The following is an 18,672-nucleotide window of genomic DNA, read 5'->3' as shown; positions in this document are numbered from 1 at the left end:
TCACAACTTTTCTTAAAACAGCTGATATATTTTTCTGCCTAGGGTAGAAAATTACAGGTACTGGCATGCCAAGATCTGCCTCCATCACCAGGAGATGAAGGCATGGAGGAGAGAGGGTCAGAGGACAGGGAGATATGTAGGGAGGAATTTTATGGATAAGTGGCATGCAACCAGAAGAGATTACCCGTCTTACTGTTGTGTTGCTGATATATGTGCACATCAGTGTTCATTGGGATGCACACCTTATGGGGAGAGTTGGGTATAATTTGTTTGAGTGACTCCTTTGTTCCTCCCTGAAACAGAAGCAGCTCAGACTTGAAAAATAAGTGATGGGGCAGCTCAGGCTGCCAGACAGCTGTGGCTCCATTTCCTGTGCTATATCCCACGGTGGTAGGGGATCTGCTCCTCTGTCAGGCAAGTGGATGTGTCAGGGTCTGCATGTAGGGTGGTGGGGCTGGATGTGAGGACTGCGAGCTCTCCCTGGCGCACACCCTCCAATAGATAGAGGGTGACTTTGCTGTGTGCCCCACAGTGAGTCTCTTCTGACTCAAGAGGTTTTCATCATGCTGCCTGCTCTGACAGTCCTCTGTGCCATCCCACAAGGGCAAAGGAGCAGAAGGAAGGTGATCCAGGGCACATGACTTCCTAAGAGGAAGAACTCAGGGTGGGACAGCAGTGAGAGCACACCCAGGCTCTGGCTCACTGTCCCACTAACACAGCATTAAGCCTGCTCCTAACCTTCAGCAGGCACAAATGAGCCCATGCCAGGTTCAGGGACTGGATCTCAGTGCAAAGGGAATACAACTCAGCCAGTGCAATGCTGGATTGCAGGGGATGCCCAAGCCAGGCAAAGGTAATACATGGCAGAAACTTCTTCCCGTTACCACAGGCTCACCTGATGTGACGGACAAATTCAAATTTACATCCCAGCTTTCCAGCTAAGCCCAGGACTGTCTCCTCTTCTCCCTCCAAATCACACTAGCCATGGCAGGATCGCAAGGTTTATGGAGGTAAGCACCCATTTTTTCTGACACAGTGCCCAGTGCCTAGGCTGGGAGACCAAGCTGGCATCTGGGGTCTCTCCAGGGATTCATCTGACCTCACCCAGCCTCCATCTCCAGGAGGTATTTCTCCTTTTCTGCTGCTTCTCCTTGCTCTCAGACTCTTCCTATTCCCAGCCCCAACTAGGGGTGAAGTGACCAAACTTCTGGTTTTAAAGCTACATGCTTGAAACTCTTTTAGACAACATGGTAAAAGAGGTGATGGATCCTGCTGTGCTTGTTTGCTTTGCAGCCTTTTGGAGGCAATGCCAAGTAAAATCAAGCCCCAGAATAAATCCTACTAACAGGAACACTTTTACAAATAACCTCAGCTACACAGCTTCCAAGTCCTTGAGCATTTCCACATCTCTGCAGCTGAAAACATATGTTTTGTATTGCTTCACATAAATCTCCCTGGTTATTTATCTACATAAACCCTTCTATAAATTGCTCACTGGGACTTGCAGCAAGCAGGCTCTTTGATGTGTCTCAACCACCAGGTGCATCAATCACTGCTGTGCACACCTTGTTTGCTCCCATGCAGGGAGAAGTTACCAGTCCCCTTTGCCGCAAAAGGGGGCAAAGAGTCAAATGATTTTGATGGATGGATGAATGTCTGTGGGCTAAAATTTATGCCAGAACTTGTTTATACTGAGTTACTAGCACTCCCTCCTCCCACTTACTGATAAAACACTGCTCCACCAGCCTTCCTTATGACATATACTCCAGATCAAGAGCCTGCACATGAATATTTGATGTCTTTGTGAGCTCCTTTTGCACTACTGCATTTCCTCGCATGGTGGCCATTTCTCTCTCTACAGGAACAAGTAAAACATCAGCCTTATTTTGTGATGTTAAGGTGGCATTTTTGTTTTGTTACAGACCTGCTCCACACAGAGGTGGATCTCACCCTTCATCATTATAGCACAACATTTAGTTCAGGGAATGAATCACGGGTTTAGGTTAGAGTTTAGCTAAGTAACTTCCCCGATTGAGAGCTGACATTGTATTTCACAAGGGAAGTGAAGACTTACAGACAGGTAGGCAAGATTCATCACCCTTGAGTAGGCTGTGCTGCTGACAACACAGTGTGATACTATCTGGATCAAGGCATCACCCTGCCTCAGTTTCCCCATTCAAAATGAAAATGAATCAGTGCAATACATTAACTGAGAGCATTTACTTTATGATGATACAGAACTCCTGTTGGCCTCATTGTCGGGTCTCAGTGATGAGAGTCAGCCTGCATGTAGAGAGCACTGTAACATGTCACACTGCTCCAGGGAAAGCAGCCCCTTGTGAACACCCTTTCATGCCTGCATGTGGCTTCTGCACTGCTGCTGCAAGTTGCTGTCTCCCAGGGCGACAGCTGATAAGACAATTTTTTTGGTGGAGTGGAAGTTGAAGGGATGGAGAAGTTGGAAGAGGGGAGATGGAACCTTAGAGCAGCTTGGCCATCAGTTTAAACACCTACTGTGACAGCCCAAAGCTCATATCCACTGACAGCTACTGAGGAAGGAATTGGCTGGCTTTGGGAGCAAGCTACAGTCTTTATTCAGGGGTCCCAGCAGCTGCTGAACAGCAGATTCAGACAGAAGATGTGTGACTGATTTCATCCCTTCTTTGGCTCCATACAAATGGGCTGAGGCTACTCTGGACTATCTCATGGGTAATTTTTCTGCCTCTGCACTGCTGCTGTGTAGTTACCTTTGGTGCCCCCTGGACTCTGCTTTTTTGTGACCTGTGGTGTGGGGCTGGATTTTTACTATAGTCCACTGCTAGAAACAACATGTTATTATTAAAGGTGGGGATAGGTCTTTCAAGTCCACTGCTAGAAACAACATGCTAATCTTAAAGGTGGGGATGGCTCTTTCAATCTTCAATTACCTCCCTATTTGATTACTCCAGTCCCATGGGACTTCTTGTGAGGTGAAGAATTGTTCAGTGTCAGTGGGAAAAGTGGATGTGTGCTTACTGGATCCATGTGATGTGAAATCCATGGCCTTCACATCCAGATCCCAAGCCATGCCTATGCTGCAGTAAGTGATCCTAAGCACAGCCTTTTCCATCTGCTCTGCCTGCCCATGTGTGCCTTACTGATCACTTCTAGCTGCCTCTTAGACAATGCTAACCAGTATACCCACCTGCTAAAGGACTTCCATCAAGCTCAGACTCTGGGAATGTTTTAGACTTCAGCTGAGACATGGAAAAAGGAGATGGAGCTATTTTTAGTGTGACAGTCCATTGAGAGGCACTGATGCCAATTTCAGCATGATGAGTCTCTCTCAAGTTCTGCAGCTGATTGATTCATGGTAGGGGGTTCCTGTATGTGTGGACAACACGGTCTTTGTGACCCGTCATCTTTGAACATGTCTGGAGTTCCCACGGTTATTGTATGGGAGCAGTTCACAGCAAGGAAGTCTGACCAAACCTGAAAGAAAGAATGAGAACTGAGGGGCAGCAGGCAGAGAGGACATGCAGGGACTTGTGCAGGGTGTAGCCATGCCTTAAGATCACGTAAGTAGCTGCCTTCATGTTTCCCTTCCGTCTTTTCATGCAAGTCGAGATCTCTATTCATCCACCAAGATCAGTGTCACAAAGACCAGAGATTCCTAAGGAAGAGGGACAAAGCCCCAAGTCCCCACATCCAAGGCCAGCACTGAGCTGGGCTCCCTTTGCCGTGGGCATACCGCAGCAACCCCATCAGGCTGAGGCTGCGCCCTCGCCCCACTCCTTGTCAGTGGGGCTGACAACCAGCTCCGTGGCTGTGTTGCCTCACAGTGGAGTGGAGACAGTCCCACTGGAGAGGGCTTGTACCTGCAACACGGAGCAGCCCCGCCTTGGTGCACCAGGCACATCCCTGAGGAACTCCCTGGCAGCTCCCTGAACAGAAGGCTTGCGCATCCCACTGGCTGGCATCCCCTGCCCCTTGATAATTTGGGGGAACACCCCTATCCCTATCAGGCCTCTGCTGCCTTCATGGTGTTTTGCATCTCCCAGCCCCAGTCCTGCCTCAGCCCTCCTAGAGACTCACACTCTGCTGACAGCAAAGAAACTCCACAGGCACATCAGAAGTGGTGAGATTGAAGGTGTTTCTTGCCTTGGGGCTTAGATTTTGAATTAGTGCTTTGAGCTTTATCTCAGCTCTCCTGATGTCCCCTCTCCCTAGTTCCACTGTGATATTCCTTGTTTAGCTGTACCGTAATCCCCCAAAGATCATGCACTTAAATCATACAATTAGAAATAATACTATTAATAGTAGGAAACAAAGCTTTAACTTGGGAGCTTTTTTCCTCTGGATTTTGAGTCTTTCTGCAGTTTTTCTCTGGAGTTTTGTGAGCTAGAAATGTGTTTTCACGGAGAGTCTTGCATAATCACGTGGTTCTGGGAGCTGGACACCAATCTGTGGGAGCCCTGCTGTGGAACTGGAGATCAAATGCATAATAAATAAATGTAATTTTGATAGTTCTTGTTATTACAGCTTAGTTTAAGAAAAACACAGGGGTTTTCAACACATATAGATGTGTACTTGCCTATGTATGCATACACCCTGATACACATCTCTCTGCCAAATACTATGTAAAATGTCACAAGCTCAGCACACATTGCTCAGCACACATTACTCAGCCCACCCCCTTGGAGACCAAAGTGGGACTGGGATGGGATTGATCTCAGCTGTACTGAGTTGGGCCAAGACCTGGGGGATGGCCAGCCAGGAGCCCCTCACCGTGCTGCCACAGGGGACTGGTGTTAGTCCACTTTTTGGAAAGCCTCTAAGGTTGGTGTCAAACAGGTGACCAAATAAGAGAAGGGAAGTTCATGCTGACATGCTGGGAGGTCGCTTTCCTGAGCGAGGGGCGTTAGCCTGGGGCTGGGGTGAGGAGGCTTGCAGGCTTCACAGGGAAAGCAGGAATCACCAGCAAGTCAGAGGTGCTGTAGAGGTCTGTGAGATCCCCACAAGTGCACCAGATGTGTTCCTACATCCATTTTCCGCTTAAGATTGCCTTTGCTACGGAGGCACCAACCTCACTCCCCTTCTCGTGGCATCATGCCCACATCATCACACACCACCGTGTGCCGTGAGTTTTGCTAGCGCTGGATGCCTGGATAAGAGCTCAGCCCGCAGCCATCGCCAGGCACAGGGCACAGCCTGTGCAAACGCCAGGCCTGGCCCCGGGATAAATGCAGTGTCTCTCCCATTGTGACAGCAGTGAGAAGGTCCCCAGGAGGGGCTGCGCGTACAAAAGCTCTTCACCAGCCCCTCCAGCTCACCCTCTCTGCTGGTTCAGCCTGCAGCACTGGAGCTGCGCACCAAAGCTCTCCGGGGCTAGCTGCTCTGATGTGAGATAATCGGGGCAGTGTACTGCTGAGCCTTGGCACTTCTGGTGGGGTGGGAAATTCCCGGAGGAGCACACGAGTGTTCGGCAGCGTGTTGATCCCTTTGACCGCAGAGCATAAAGCAAAACACGGCAGTTACTGATCTGTGTTCGCTGCAGCTCTGGGCTCCCCCCGGTCCCCTTCAGATCCATGTGGTGTCTATCATGCTTTTCTTGTTCAAAGAGTAAAACTTAATGGTGCCCTTTCACCCGCACCGCGCAGGGGGCTGGCTGCAGCCGGCCTCGAACGGGGAGCAGCCGGGCTGTCTGTGCAGCGGTGGGGTCCTGCTGTCCCCTGCCGGGCATCCCCAGCACGGCTTGCAGTGCTGCCCCGGGTTTGGAGGCTCCAGAGGGCATCATTTCCTGTTATAGCAAAGGAAGAGGGGACACACTTAGGATTTGCTCTTTAGTTCTTCTGGTTATGTGACTTCAGGCAGCCCTCTGCCATGTTTTTCCCTGGCTCAGGAGGGGAGAGGGGGTCTGCCAAGCTAGCCTCAGGATGCTGTCAGTTCATTCGGACTGGTTTGAAAAGCTGTGGACCTCTGGGGTTACAAGGCAAAGTGAAACTCTTGCTGACTGCAAGGAGATATTGGTACCCAGTGAAACCGCAGCTGCAGTTTGTTGGTGCTTCCAATCGACTGGCCCCATCTGCCATCAGCCTGCTGTTGTGACAGTCCATTTCCTCTCCAGGACAGGTGACCTGGTGGAAGGAGGGCACAGGGAGGTGGCACATGGCACCACTGTGAAGGCTCTGGGCAGGTGCTTGCTGGCTCCCTGTCCTCTGGTGGGAAGACAGTGTCAGTCTGTCTCAGCTGGACACTCTGGTGGGAGCACCTCAGCTGCTGCTGCTCAGAGAGGCGACCAAGGCTGCTGAGCAAGGCTACCTGACATGGTGGTTATAGCTGAGGGTTGAGGAGAGAAGAGGAGGAGAAATATCAGAAACAGATTTCCAGAATGTTGTACCAGGCAGTTTGGGAACTGTTTTTATACTTTGGGCAAGCTAAGTTAAGCATGTTCCCATAGGTTTCTTCCAGAGTGTGGCTTGTGGTACCCTATGCCCCGAGATGGGATCTCCACTATCTGCAGCTCTCTTGCAGCATCACCATTTTGTAGAGACAAGCAGGAGGTGAGTGTGCTGCTCCCCCACATCCTTACAGGGGCAGACACTCTGCACAGATACTGCCCTGTGGCCTTGGTCACAGAAGAGTGGCCATGGTGGTCATTCCACAGCAAAACTGGCTTGAGAAAAGTGTGAAGAGGGAGGGATGAAGACAAAGACTAACACCGCCATGAACCATAACCCTGAGATAAAATCCTCTCAAATCAACCCATACATCATGGGAAGCAGACTGTAAATGTGAACCTTGGCTGGCAGCCAAAGTGCAAATTGCAAGCCTCTGTGCAAGAGAAGTGGTTTAATGTGCAGTGGAGACCACTGCTTTTATGTGTCCTGGAACAGCCTGTGCTGGTGCATAGGTTTTGCAGTGTTGGTTACAGGCTATTAAACCCCTCTAAGCTCAGAATTTGTCAGTCCTCTTCTGACTGCATAAACTCATTCTTAAAACATCACCAAAACATACCCTCATTGAGGGTATCATCTCCCCACTTGAACAGAAGCAGAAGGAGAAGGGATCCTTCTACCAAGAAAAATCAAGTTCATGTGAGGTTGCTTGTAGGAGCACCAGCAAAAAAAAATCCTAAATGGAAGGAAGAAGCTGCTAAATGGATGTTGATACAAATAAAGTCTGAGGATACCAGCTCACTCCTGCTGGGCACTGGAATGAAACACTTAGTGCACCCAGGAAGAGTGAGTGAAGACCTTATGCTGCCCCAGATTAAGGGTCTCCCTACGTGGGGGACAAGGACCTTCAGGAAGGCTAATACAGGCCCACTCAGAGGATGGAGGTTGGGCAGTAGCCAAAGGAACATGGGAAGGAGATGGAAGGTTTAAATAGTTAATGTATTAATCTGCATTTTCCAAATACATTTTGTTCCTCCATGACCAGCACCACTGCTGCCCATACATTTACATTTATTTAAAACCCTGGGGCATTTTACTCCCCAGAAAGGAAACATTGCTGTCAAGGGCACTTAGACAAAGTCATTTACTTTCTGGGTGAGAGCTCAGTGAAGTTTAATAGGAGTGCCAGAGTAAGAGCCCAGTGTGCTGCCCTGCCCATGTTGGCTAAGCGGACCCCCACCTCAGGAGGAGGCAGCAGCTTGCTGCCTTGAGCAGTGCTGGGTGCTGCTGAAGGATGAGTGCTCATAGCTCAGGGCTGCACTCTGGTGTTTTCTGCTTCTCTTCAAGCCTAAGCTCATGGCTCTAAGTGATTCTGAAAGACTCTTATATCTTCCTTTCCTCTATTTGCTTTTAAAGTAGTTTTCTACTTTTCACATTTGTAAAGAGGCGCCTTCAATTCAACACATCAATGTTAAAAAAAAAAAAGAAGGCAAGGAAAAAAGCATCTGGACTGCTTACACAACCTGAAAGAGCCTGCACAACCTGTACAACCTGGGAATCCCTGAGATTAGCTCTACTGGTTAGAGTATGGTGCTAATAACCCCAAGGTTGTGGGCTCAGTCCACATATGGGCCATTTACTTAAGAGTTGGACTCAGTGACCCTTGTGGATCCCTTCCAACTCAGAAAATTCTATGAATCTGTATTCTGTAAACCCCAGGGCTCTTAAGGCATTTTGGTGATTTCTGGATGCAGAGAGTGCTCCTAGAGCCTGCAGCAAAGCACAATTAGAGGGCATGGGGATCACCCAGGCAATGCCCAGCCATAGCATGCAGGGCAGCAGGTACCCCAGCTGGGCTTTTCCTCAGCCTTTGTGTGACCTTCTCTGTTGGCTGCCTCTGTTTTTCACTTTCGCAGAAAGGAAGGCACACCAGTGAGTCACCAGTTGTGGAAAATGGGTAGTTCCATCAAACACCTGAGGTGGTGCAGGAGGACAAGAGCAACACCCAAAGGGAGTGCCAGTGCTGCAAGGCAAAGACACGATTTGGGGTTGCGCCATTCAGCACTGCTCCTCAGGATGCTCTGGAAACCCTTCCCCAGTGGGTTTTTCCATTTTTCACATGCAAAATGTGCTCTGCACCCAAACCTTGTCAGGATTGCCTGCTGCAAAATCCCTGCCACTCACAACCTTGTGAATGTTCAAAAAACCAGTGTCAGCAGTTTTTTACAGGAATCATGGACCCATTTCATAAGCTCAGGCATTTGGCTGCCCTGGGAAAATCCTAGTTTGAAATACAGACCAAGAACCCATGGAAGAGAAGCTGTCACTGCGCCCTTGGAACAAGTCATCTCTACCCCCAGGACAAGTCAGTACAACACATACTGGCCAGCCTCAGCTTTGTTGTGTCAGGCAGGTGAGAAGGGATCACAGGGGACAGGTTCAGCTGGTTGCTCCCTCCCTGCAGGGCTGTCTGTGTGTGAGTTGAGGGTGATTCACCCAGTCCCTTGCCCACAGCAGCTTCCCAGCCAGCGCAGCGAGGGGCAGGAGCTGCAGTGACTGTCCAGATGCAAGCTGCAGCACAAGGTGAGCTCACTGACCTGTGAACCCACAGCCCTGCAGGCACCACACATCCCTGCTGCCCACTGGGACTGTGCTGTGCTCACATGACCCTCTTGCCAGGACTGCCATGCTGCTGCCCCCACCACCTCTTCCCTGAGTGGCAGCAGGTGGGGATCGATGGTGACCTCCAGCAAGATGTACCCTGCTCAAGCACAAAGGAGTGTGGGGCTGGGGTGCCAGAACAGGCAGTGTTTTCATCTCTTGTCCTTCGGACATACGTAGGGCTGCCCCTCTCCTGAGGCAATGTGTCCTGCAGGGACAAGCCAACGATCCCCAGATTGTCTACCAAATCCAAGGCAAAGAGGTCGGAGTATCTGTGCAACCTATTCCATACGTTAGGACACTTGTGCAGCCCTGGTGCTATTCAAATGGCTCTGGTAGCTACAAAACAAAAACACATTTCACTGGGGTTCCCAAAACACAAAAATCAGATCTGCCTTGCTGTGCCTGTCCCAAGTCTGTAGGACCCCTGTAAATACATTTGATCTCCTTGTTCCTGTGATTGCACATCAGCACAGATGCTTCCCAAGTCATACTTGTTGGAACCTGGATGGCAAGCAGCAGCCATGGCCGGGGGCTCAGCTGCAGGAGGCAGTGGGTCTGGAGTGCCCCTTGTGACTTGCAAGAAATGTGCTGCTCTCTTGCCAAGAGCAAACATCGTCATCCTCACAAATGGTTAACCTGCCGGGAGCTGCACAGCACTAATGACTTCACATTCATTTAATCAGCTTGGGCTTCCAGAGCCTCCACCTCAGGAACAGGGAAGGCCGTGCACCCATGCACTTGGGGTACAAATGCTCCCAAAGCCGCACCCCTGCCTTACCAATCATTAATCACCCTGGGCCGACAAGGAGCAAGCAGCGAGCAGGAAAAGGCCAGGTCTCCACAGCCCCCACGGGAGCAGCAGGAAGCAGCACTGACCGGTTCCCTGGGGTGGCAGCTCATTCTCCGACCACCCTCCCCTGGGAGGCCCTGTGGAGGTGGCCAGTCCTGCACGAACTGCCCTTTGCTTCAGGAAGGTCACTCAGTCCAGGGAGCGAGAGGCTCTGCCTGTTCCTGGGAGCTGCTGGGCTACGCTTGAGGTGGGGGCTCTGAAGAGGAGTTTCTGGCTGGCTGTACCGCAGCCCTCATCTCCTCACCATGCAGCACAAGGCATTTTGGAGTGCCCTGGAGTATACCTGCCGATTGCTGGGCATCTCCACCGCAGCAGGTAAGAGCAAATTCTCTTTTTCTTTGGCACTAAAAGGCACTGAGTGGGTGTTGGGACCCCCAGGCTGCCTCCCTGCCTTTGGCCAGCTGCAGCCACTGCCTCATCCTATGAGGGGGACAAGGAAACAAGTGCTCTTTTGCTTTGGGACCCAGGGTGGGAGAGTGCTGCGTGCCTGGCCAGGCTCTTTCCAAATGCTGTGGGAGGCACAGCGAGACATCAGAAAGGAAGAGCCAACATTCAGAGGTCAAGCTAAAGCACAAAAAAAAAAAAAAAACCAACAAAAAAAATAAACTGTATTCTTCTAACACAGACATAGGCATAGGCAAGATGTGAATGAGACTGAAAAGCAAAATACTCATGGCTGTGCAAAACTGCCGGGCTACTCTGTGGGATGTAAAGATGAAGAAGGAGCTCCTTGTACTGCGCACAGTGAGATGTCCTGTGCCAGGCAGGATGGAGAGGTTCTGTCCCAGCCATCCTGGCATAGTTACTGCAAAAGCACTGCTCTGCCTCTCTAGCAACCTGTTGGGGAGCAGCTCAGAGCAGTTCAGGTTATAGCTGCAGTACAAACACCATAAATTCACCCACCTGGTGAGTTGCATCCTCTCACCCGCTGCCAGGGGCTGCTTTGGACCAGGGTGTTCTGGGTTTGGTGACACACCCAGGTGCTTGGTTTCAGGTGAAATGCAGGTGTTTTGAGCCAGGTGTCAGACAGAGTGTCTCACTCAGGAGGATGGAACACCATCTCACATGGAGCATCTCCAGATGGGACTTGGGCAATCAGCTAAAGCAGAGGGCTCAGGGGTTGACTCTGGCACTGCTGCTGACTAGCTCTTACAGGACAGGACAGGCAGCACTCTCTGCCTCAGTTTCCCTGTCAGTAAAGCAGAGATCAAAGGGGCTGATTTGTCCAAAGTCTGGAGGGGTGAACCAGAGGTTCCTGGTGAGAGGTGGCTTGAGGTGGTGCCTGTGGTTCCTGTTTCAGACCCCCAGGGATTTCAGAGTCAGACACTGTAGAGTAAGTCACAGCAGGCCCTTCTGCCTTTGTATTTCCTTTATCAGCTGCAGACAGTCATGAAGAGGCACTTTGCTCAAATCAGGGACAAAGTAGAAAGCACACAGGTCGGCTGAAGCACGCACAGGTTTCCAAGGACACACAAAGCCCAGCTGGGGTGATGGAGGCTCTGGAATGTGTTTTAAAGGACTGATACTGATAACAGGCAGAGATCTGAGTCTCTGAGTTTATACAAACTCCCAGTAGATAAGGACATGTCATGATGATACTGCAACAGTGGGAGATGGGACACAGCTTTAATCAGAAAACGCAATCTCTTCATTTCTTCATCCCCATTCCCCTGGCTCCACATGAGCCTCATGCTGGTCATATTCTCAGTTAAAACTCCAGGGAAACTCAGAGACACCTTCCTGGGAGAAAACGTGAGCTTGTTGCCATGAGAAAACTAAAGCTAGAACAACAAAATTGAAAGTAGTTTACAATGTGGAAGTGTGTTAGTGGAGTATCATCTTTCTCTCCTGCATGTTTTCTTTTCGTCATTTTGCAGCATCTGCACCTCTTTCCTTAATTTTTCTTTAAATGAGCAGTGCAGTTATCTGTCTGCTGAGGATCACGGAGCATAGAGAGCTGTGCTTTTCCATAGCTCTGGTGCATTCCCAGTACCACCTGACTTTCCCGAAAGGCCAGTGAAGAATGGGATGTGCCTGTGTTTTATTTCTCTGTGTGTCTCCATGGACTAAGAAATCAGCTTGATGCAGTGTTTAGTGATGATGAGGTGTGTGAGGTTTATACATGAAATGGAAACCATGCAGAAGAAGTTCCCATGGGTTTTGTTTGAAAAAAAACTATGAAAGGGAGAGTGCATCAGCCTCACTAATTGATTCTGAGAAGGCCTGGCCAGCTCCTTATGCTGCTAGTAAATACAGGTTACCCACATAATACAAACCTTCCCTTCCCCCAGAATCTTGGAGTGTAATGGCTCTCTGCAGTGGTGGGGCTACAGGGCTTCCTTTGTATCAGGAAATGGCTAACTTGTCCTACGGCAAGTCAATGAAGAGTCGTCAAACAGCTCTGTGATTTGCTGCAGTGTTTGCAGCATCTCTAGTTCAGAGATTCTAGGCCTTGTGATTTCTGCATCTAGGAAAGCGTTCCTACTTATTTCTTAATTCTCATGCTTTCAACCATTTAATTCCTAATCATGTGCCTTTAGCCACATGGTTTGGACAAGATCCAAACCAAGGCAGTGACTAGTCCAAACAAACACCTCGAAACAGCTCTTTTCTTCTTGCAGATTCTTCATTCAAACAGCTTTGTGGATAAAGCAGAAGCTGTGCAAAAGGAGGAAATCTCCCCATCCAGAGCAGAGGCTCGAGCTAACAGCCAAGCTGTAGAATTCTGCATTCATCCACAGGGAATGAATGAATGAATGAATGAGAATGAATGAACTCCACATTTGTAGGGAAGATTATAAAGAATGGTCCTCAGTCACAAGATAGTAAAAGACAATACTCTGCATGTAGGATTACACAGTTCTTGCAGCTTCACAGCCCTCTGATGAGACTGATTTCCCTGTGCTATGCTCAGGGCTGGAAGGGCAGTGTAGGAGGGTGGCACATGGGCCCCATGTGTTCCCTTGGCTGACAGGGGCCAGCAGCTGCAAGTGACACAGGGAAAATACAGAGGGATTTCTTTCAGCCCAGATGGGAAAGCTGCCCCTTGGCATTGGCCTACATGGCAGTCTTGATGGACACTGATCTGTGTCCTTGCTTGGGAGCCTGGTACCCTTCTGCAGATGGGGCAAACCACAGCTCAGAGAAGTGGATCCAACCTGCGCCTCAAACCTTGGCCAGTGTGCATTGAGCAGGACCAGTGGTGAACTGCCTGAGCACCAGTGGATGGGTGGGGACTGGTCAGTGAGGGGGGGTGGAGACATCAGGTGCAGACAGAAGATTGCCCAGGGCGATGCTCTGGCCATGAAACCTGGGCTCCATTCAGCTCTACTCTGCTAACACTTGTGCCCTGTGAGTTGGCAAGTACTGGCCAACTCGTCACAGATTGTGTGAGGCATTAAATTTCCACTCCATTTTAGAAATAGTCTTGAAGGGAACTGAAGGATGTTGAAGGAAATTTTCCGTCCCCTGAAGCTATTGGCCAATCCATCAAAGATTTTAGCCTTGCTAATACTCTTAATCCCCCTTAAACTGACTCCCTGGTGTTCTGTACTGGCTGGGGCACTGAGAGAACGTTCATTCTCTGTTTTTAATCTGCCTGCTCCCATTATATGTTTTTCTGTTTGGCTAGCCTGATGCTATGGCTACAGCCCTTTGTGAAGGCAGCTGGCACAGTTCCCCTGCTCTGCAGCCACGTGTTGGGTGCAGCAGGCCTGGGCAAGCAGGGAGGGCAAGGGAGTGGGGCTGGCAGGCACTGGGGGGGACCTGGGCAGAGAAAGATGGGGCAGTGGGCCCTGTGGCAGCTGAGATGTGGCGGCACAACAGAGGGTGGAAGGGTCACAGGACACTGCTGGTCACCTCCCCCAGCTGTCCAAGGCCAGCTGGTATTCCCAGAGCACCTTTCCCCAGCCCACACGGTGTCAAGGCTGCCACGATAGGGGTGCAGCTGGGACAGGTTTCAGGGCTGTATGTCAAGGACAGCACTCAGCTCTGACTCGTCTGGGCTGCCGTGTCAGCATGAATCACGTGTGTTAGCAGTCCTAACATGCTGCCCTGCATGGGAGAAGCAGCCTCTCTAGCCCCTGGGGGAATGGGGGCATCTATCCTGGGAGCTGGGAACTAACCTGAGGGAACTGGGAATGAACCCTGCAGTCAGCATCTTTCCTACCTTCTCTTTCTAGTGCTGATCGGTGTGGGCGTAGAAACTCTGCAGCGAGGACAGTTCAAAAGCCTGGCTTTCTATCTGCTGTGAGTATTTTTGCCCTTGAAATCAGAGCTGGCAGGGGTGACAAGGTCAACCCCTCCACCATATGTAGCACCAGAGTAGACTTCAACAGCAGCAGGGAACAGTGTCCAAGCCTTTGGGGATTTCAGATCTCCATACTGAGGTTTCAGAAAAATAAGATATTTCTGTTAGAAAAAGAGATGCTACTGAAGACTCAGGCAGGCCAGAGGTGACACTGGCTGCAAGTTGACTCCCCAGGGACAGAAGGGCTGTGAGTTTTCCTCCACAAACCAGATGAGCAGAGGGTGTTCAGACCCCAGCACACAGACTGTGCTGGGAACTGGATAGTAAATTCTGGCCCGCTGTGCCCTTTCTGCCCACCTGGAGAACATACTCAAGCACAGCCCTGCTCCCCTGACAGCTCCACCTTTCAGTTTTTCAGGGGTTGCAGTTACTGTCTGTGAAGGCTTCTTCTTTATCAGTTTGTTCCTGGAGATATGCTTCACGTGAGTAGACCCTGCCCACTGCTCTCCAGCCATGATGGGACCTCCCTAAGGCACCTTGCCCCTTACAGGCAACACCAGATCTGGGGGAGCTGCAAGTGCCAGACCAAATGTCCTGCCCCTAATGCCAAGGCAAGTGCACTCAGACAGGGGGGAGGTAAATGTGTCCACGTGCGCACACATTTAAACCTGTGTTTTAATCCAGGCTTGTGCCCTAACTTCCTGAGCATCAGCACAACAAACCCTGGTCTTCAGCATGTGCTTAATACACTGTGTAGGCACAAGGTACCGGGGTTGAGGGAACGGTCAGATCCCCAGGGTGAGCGTCAGCTCCCTCCAGAGACAGCACAGAAGTTAAAGTTAAAACATAGACAATCCTTATGTCCTTTTCAGAGGCTGAGCACTGCTGCAGTCTCCTAGCATAAACTCAAAAGTTCTCACAGCTGAGAGGCAATAACTTACTCCAAAAAATAGGCACTTGATTAGTGAGATGCTGAGGTGCTGGCCTCTGGCAGATGCTCTTCTCCCAACAGGAGATGCTCGCTTTGCTTTCCTTCCCTGAAAAACACCCCCATCTCCTGGCAAACCAGAGTGAGGATCTGCACATCTAGATGGGTCACGCTTAGGTCCAAAACTTCTTGACATATGCTTGCTGCCTCATCCCACAAGGACCTCTCTTTGTCTCCCCAGTCACAAGCCTGAATCCCTGGCACAGGCCTGCTGGAAGCGAGCTAGACGCCCAGGGAGCTTCCAGAAATTCCTGGGGTACACGCTGCTCTCAGTGGCTTGCTTCCTGCATCCCGTCCTCGTCTGGCATGTCACCATCCCTGGTGAGAAGCTTGGGTGGGGAGTAGCACAGATGGAAGAGGAGCATGGTCTGCCAAGGGCCAGTGAGGGTGGGGATGTGCAGGGAGCTGGGCTGGTGGCAGATGGTGCTGAGCTAGCCAGACCAAGCACTGCTTGGCAAGCTCTTCCCACCTGCTCCAGCCCTCAGCCAACACATTCTTGTCCCCAGGGTCCATGCTGGTGCTCACTGCCCTGGCCTACTTCCTGCTGAGCAAGAGGAGGAAGAGTCCTGGGCACAAAGAGACGCATGCCCAGGCGGGCCAGTACGTGGACCCTTCGGCCACTGAGGCAGCCCCAACCATCATTGGTGACACTGAGCAGACCTACACCTTCCATGGGGCCCAGAGGGAGCAGCACTGCTCACTCCTGGGCCATATGAAGAGCATCCTGAAGGGCAGCAAGGACCAGCCAGCAGCCGTGCCAGTCCCTCGCAAGCAAGTGCACTTTCAGGAGAAGGTGGTGCAGATCATCCCCTCTGTCAGCGAGAACTTGGAGGATGTGGAGAGTGAGGCTGAGGAGACCACATCGGACACAACACCCATCCTCACCCCACCTGATGCCCCCATCATCCTCGCTCCTCTCAGCTCTGCTGGCCTCTTTTGAGCCCTCAGCAGGAACCAGGACAGGACAGACCTGCTACCCTGGAACGGATAGATGCTCCAGCAGCAGCCAAAGGGCCCCAGGAGGTGGCCCTTTCTGCCTTCCATACTTTTGGGGTGACAACTGTGCCACCCCCTCTTAGAGGGGCTGCCTGCACTACCTGGTCACACGCGTTGTGCAGGGCCAGGGGACAGGCAGTGGTTCAGCCAGGGCAGTGCCAGCACAGCAAGGTTTCTGCTCCCACAGCCTCATACACGTGTCACAACCCTGTTCAGCACTACACGCCACTGCAGTGCTCCTGCCTGACATCTCAGCCATGGCCTGTGCCTCCTTTCTGGCAGCAACAGGCAGGAGGAGGGGAGACTGCCATGCCCCAGAGCACCTTCTCCTGGGGCACTTGTGTCCCTCTGGTCCTCGCTGCACATTGCAGAGCTCGGGGCTGGGCCACATTCAGCACAGGGCACTGCAGCCCGTGGGTTCCCTCACAGCACCTGCATCCGCTGTAGCAGCTTGAGACATCCAAAACATTATTTCAGAAATGGGCCGACACCAAGCACACCCCTGGCCCTAGCACCTGCTTAGTACCTCCCCAGGCACTCTCTGAGCCCAGCAGGGAAATAATCTCTGGCCCTGGGGACACCTAAGCAGGAGCAGAGGCCTTCGAGGTGTCCCCTGCTTGGACAGCCCCCTTGAATTAGAAGAACTTTGGGATGATATAGCAGCCCAGGTCCTGAGGTTCAGCAGCATGCCAGCACAGCAGACTGTGTGTAACTTCAGTGTGTGTAGTTATGGCCCCCAGAGGGCAAAGGCAATAATAAAATTACCATACTGTCCCACCATTTTCTTCCATGCCAGCTCTTCCCTGAACCCCTTAACTCTAGCTTAATCCTAGCATAATTTCTGCCTTTTGAGGACCATTGAGTTACAATCAGGCATTTTTGTCCTATTCAACTTATCCCTTTGGCTCTCTCCCACCTGAGGACATGTGGCAAGAGCTCAGGTGGCTGGATTCCCTTGGACACAGGACATGAAGCCACACGGTCACCATTGTTGGGACGAAATCTGTAAGTGCTCTGAACCCAGACACACAGCCCTGGGGAGAAGTGATGGTAATTAGAGAAGGTTCCTGAGACCTGCTAGACTATATATAAGGTAGAAGCCAGTTAAGCTGGCTGTTTACTTGTAAATGCGTTATTTCTTCTATTTAAGATCTCAGCTCTCCAAGTGGCAATCACCATGTTCATTTAGGAAAGCAGTGTAGTTCAAAGTGTAATCAGAAGGCAATTGAGATAAGAAACCAGTGCTACATTTTAATAAATTCTTTTTAAGTGACTTCTAATTTGTGATATGGCTGAGGAAGAAGATGAAAGATATTGACTCACAATATTTGACTGCCTGTGTTTAATAATGAAACTGTTGACAAGAGCAGTTTATGAAGGGCTACACACACTCATCAGTCCTACAGTGAGACATAGACAAAAAACTTCATTGCATCACCAACATTTAAAATGGTAGCTGGTATCAATCGGCTCTAAACATGATACATGGATAAGAGACCTCCTGTTTCTGGCTGCATATATTTACCTTCCACCCTGCCATGTTGTGCTGGGGAAGAGTCACGTACACATGCGCCTTCAGGGTGGATTTGCACCTGTAAAAATATCTTCAGAAAATTGCACCCAGTTAACACTGAACAACTGACAGCAGCAAGCCCAGGGTCCAACCACTTCACCCTCAACCTGCTCTATTCATCACATTAGGAGATAAAAAAATAAAGCTATTTTCCTCTAAAGCTGGTGACAAACATATCTGCAACAACCAAGATCCCAACCCAGCCATGCTAACAGGATACCCACCCTGGCCAGGTCTGCCCAAAAAGGCTGTGCTTGGAGCTGGCTCCCCAGATTGACCACACATCTGCTCTGCCATTAGAGCCCCTCTCATTAGCAAAGTCAGCTTTCTGCATCATCCAAGGCTCTCCTTTGAACATTGCATAATTAATTGCACACAGGGAGATAAACTTTGTTGAAAAGACACTGCTCCCAATATATGAACCAATCTGCTGACAAGAGAAAAACCGTAGTTCTGCAGACTCCTCTCTAGCCCTCAGCAAAGCTCCTGGGCTGCCTGGGTGGGAACAGTTGCTCTGCCACAAATTTCATCCTTCAGCCCTCACTCGATCAGCCAGCCCCATTATTTGTACCTGTGGGGCAGCAGGGCCAGCTGGCAAGGAGCAAAGCAATGTGGTGACAGCACCTTTGGCACCCTGAAGTGTGTAGGGAGTAAATTGCATTGTTCTGTGAAGTGCTTAAAACGTGTCTGCAGCTGTTAGAGTCTGCACAATCAGGTTTCTGTTTTTAGGCTCATCTTTTAAAAGTCTGTTGTAGGTTTTCCTTCAGATCCAAGACTGGAGGAAGCTACAGGTGAAGTGTTTTTTCAGGCTTCGTGGAGCCAGCATTGGACCTGGTTGCTTTTCTTGCATGCTCTATTGTGTTGGCCTGGCTCTTCTCCAACCCCACAGCTAGTTGGCTCAGGAGATAAAGGCTGGGAAAAAAAGCTGCTTGTCTTTTCTGTGGTATTAAATTGCCTGTTCAGTTAAGGTCCGTG

The 18,672-nt window shown here is 50.5% G+C and overlaps 1 protein-coding gene across 4 annotated transcripts; it reads left to right on the top strand.

Moving 5' to 3' along the window:
* The first annotated feature begins 992 nt into the window (after window positions 1–992).
* Window positions 993–16,899, top strand: TMEM72 (transmembrane protein 72). Of its 4 annotated transcripts, none has more exons than XM_048312030.1 (5): window positions 993–1,010; window positions 14,073–14,139; window positions 14,551–14,622; window positions 15,310–15,449; window positions 15,635–16,899. In XM_048312030.1, exon 5 carries the CDS (start codon window positions 15,640–15,642, stop codon window positions 16,066–16,068), a length of 429 nt encoding a protein of 142 aa, XP_048167987.1. In that variant the 5' UTR covers window positions 993–1,010; window positions 14,073–14,139; window positions 14,551–14,622; window positions 15,310–15,449; window positions 15,635–15,639; the 3' UTR covers window positions 16,069–16,899. The 4 variants fall into 4 exon arrangements, with proteins under 4 accessions (XP_048167987.1, XP_048167986.1, XP_048167985.1 ...); XM_048312028.1 differs by lacking the exon at window positions 993–1,010 and adding an exon at window positions 9,719–10,206; XM_048312029.1 differs by lacking the exons at window positions 993–1,010; window positions 14,551–14,622 and adding an exon at window positions 9,718–10,206.
* Window positions 16,900–18,672: the final 1,773 nt, after the last annotated feature.

The sequence above is a fragment of the Corvus hawaiiensis genome, chromosome 8 (assembly GCF_020740725.1).
Source record: "Corvus hawaiiensis isolate bCorHaw1 chromosome 8, bCorHaw1.pri.cur, whole genome shotgun sequence".
Classification (NCBI taxonomy): Eukaryota; Metazoa; Chordata; class Aves; order Passeriformes; family Corvidae; genus Corvus; species Corvus hawaiiensis.
Note: the sequence above shows the minus strand (reverse complement) of the source record. Positions and strands in the feature narration are given on the sequence as shown.

Bases quoted from the DNA above. Each gene is read 5' to 3' on its own strand.
- TMEM72 (XM_048312028.1), top strand. From the start codon at position 10,137: ATGCAGCACAAGGCATTTTGGAGTGCCCTGGAGTATACCTGCCGATTG. The intron at 10,207-14,072 runs GTAAGAGCAAAT...TTCTCTTTCTAG, and splicing joins GGGCATCTCCACCGCAGCAG to TGCTGATCGGTGTGGGCGTA. The intron at 15,450-15,634 runs GTGAGAAGCTTG...TCTTGTCCCCAG, and splicing joins CTGGCATGTCACCATCCCTG to GGTCCATGCTGGTGCTCACT.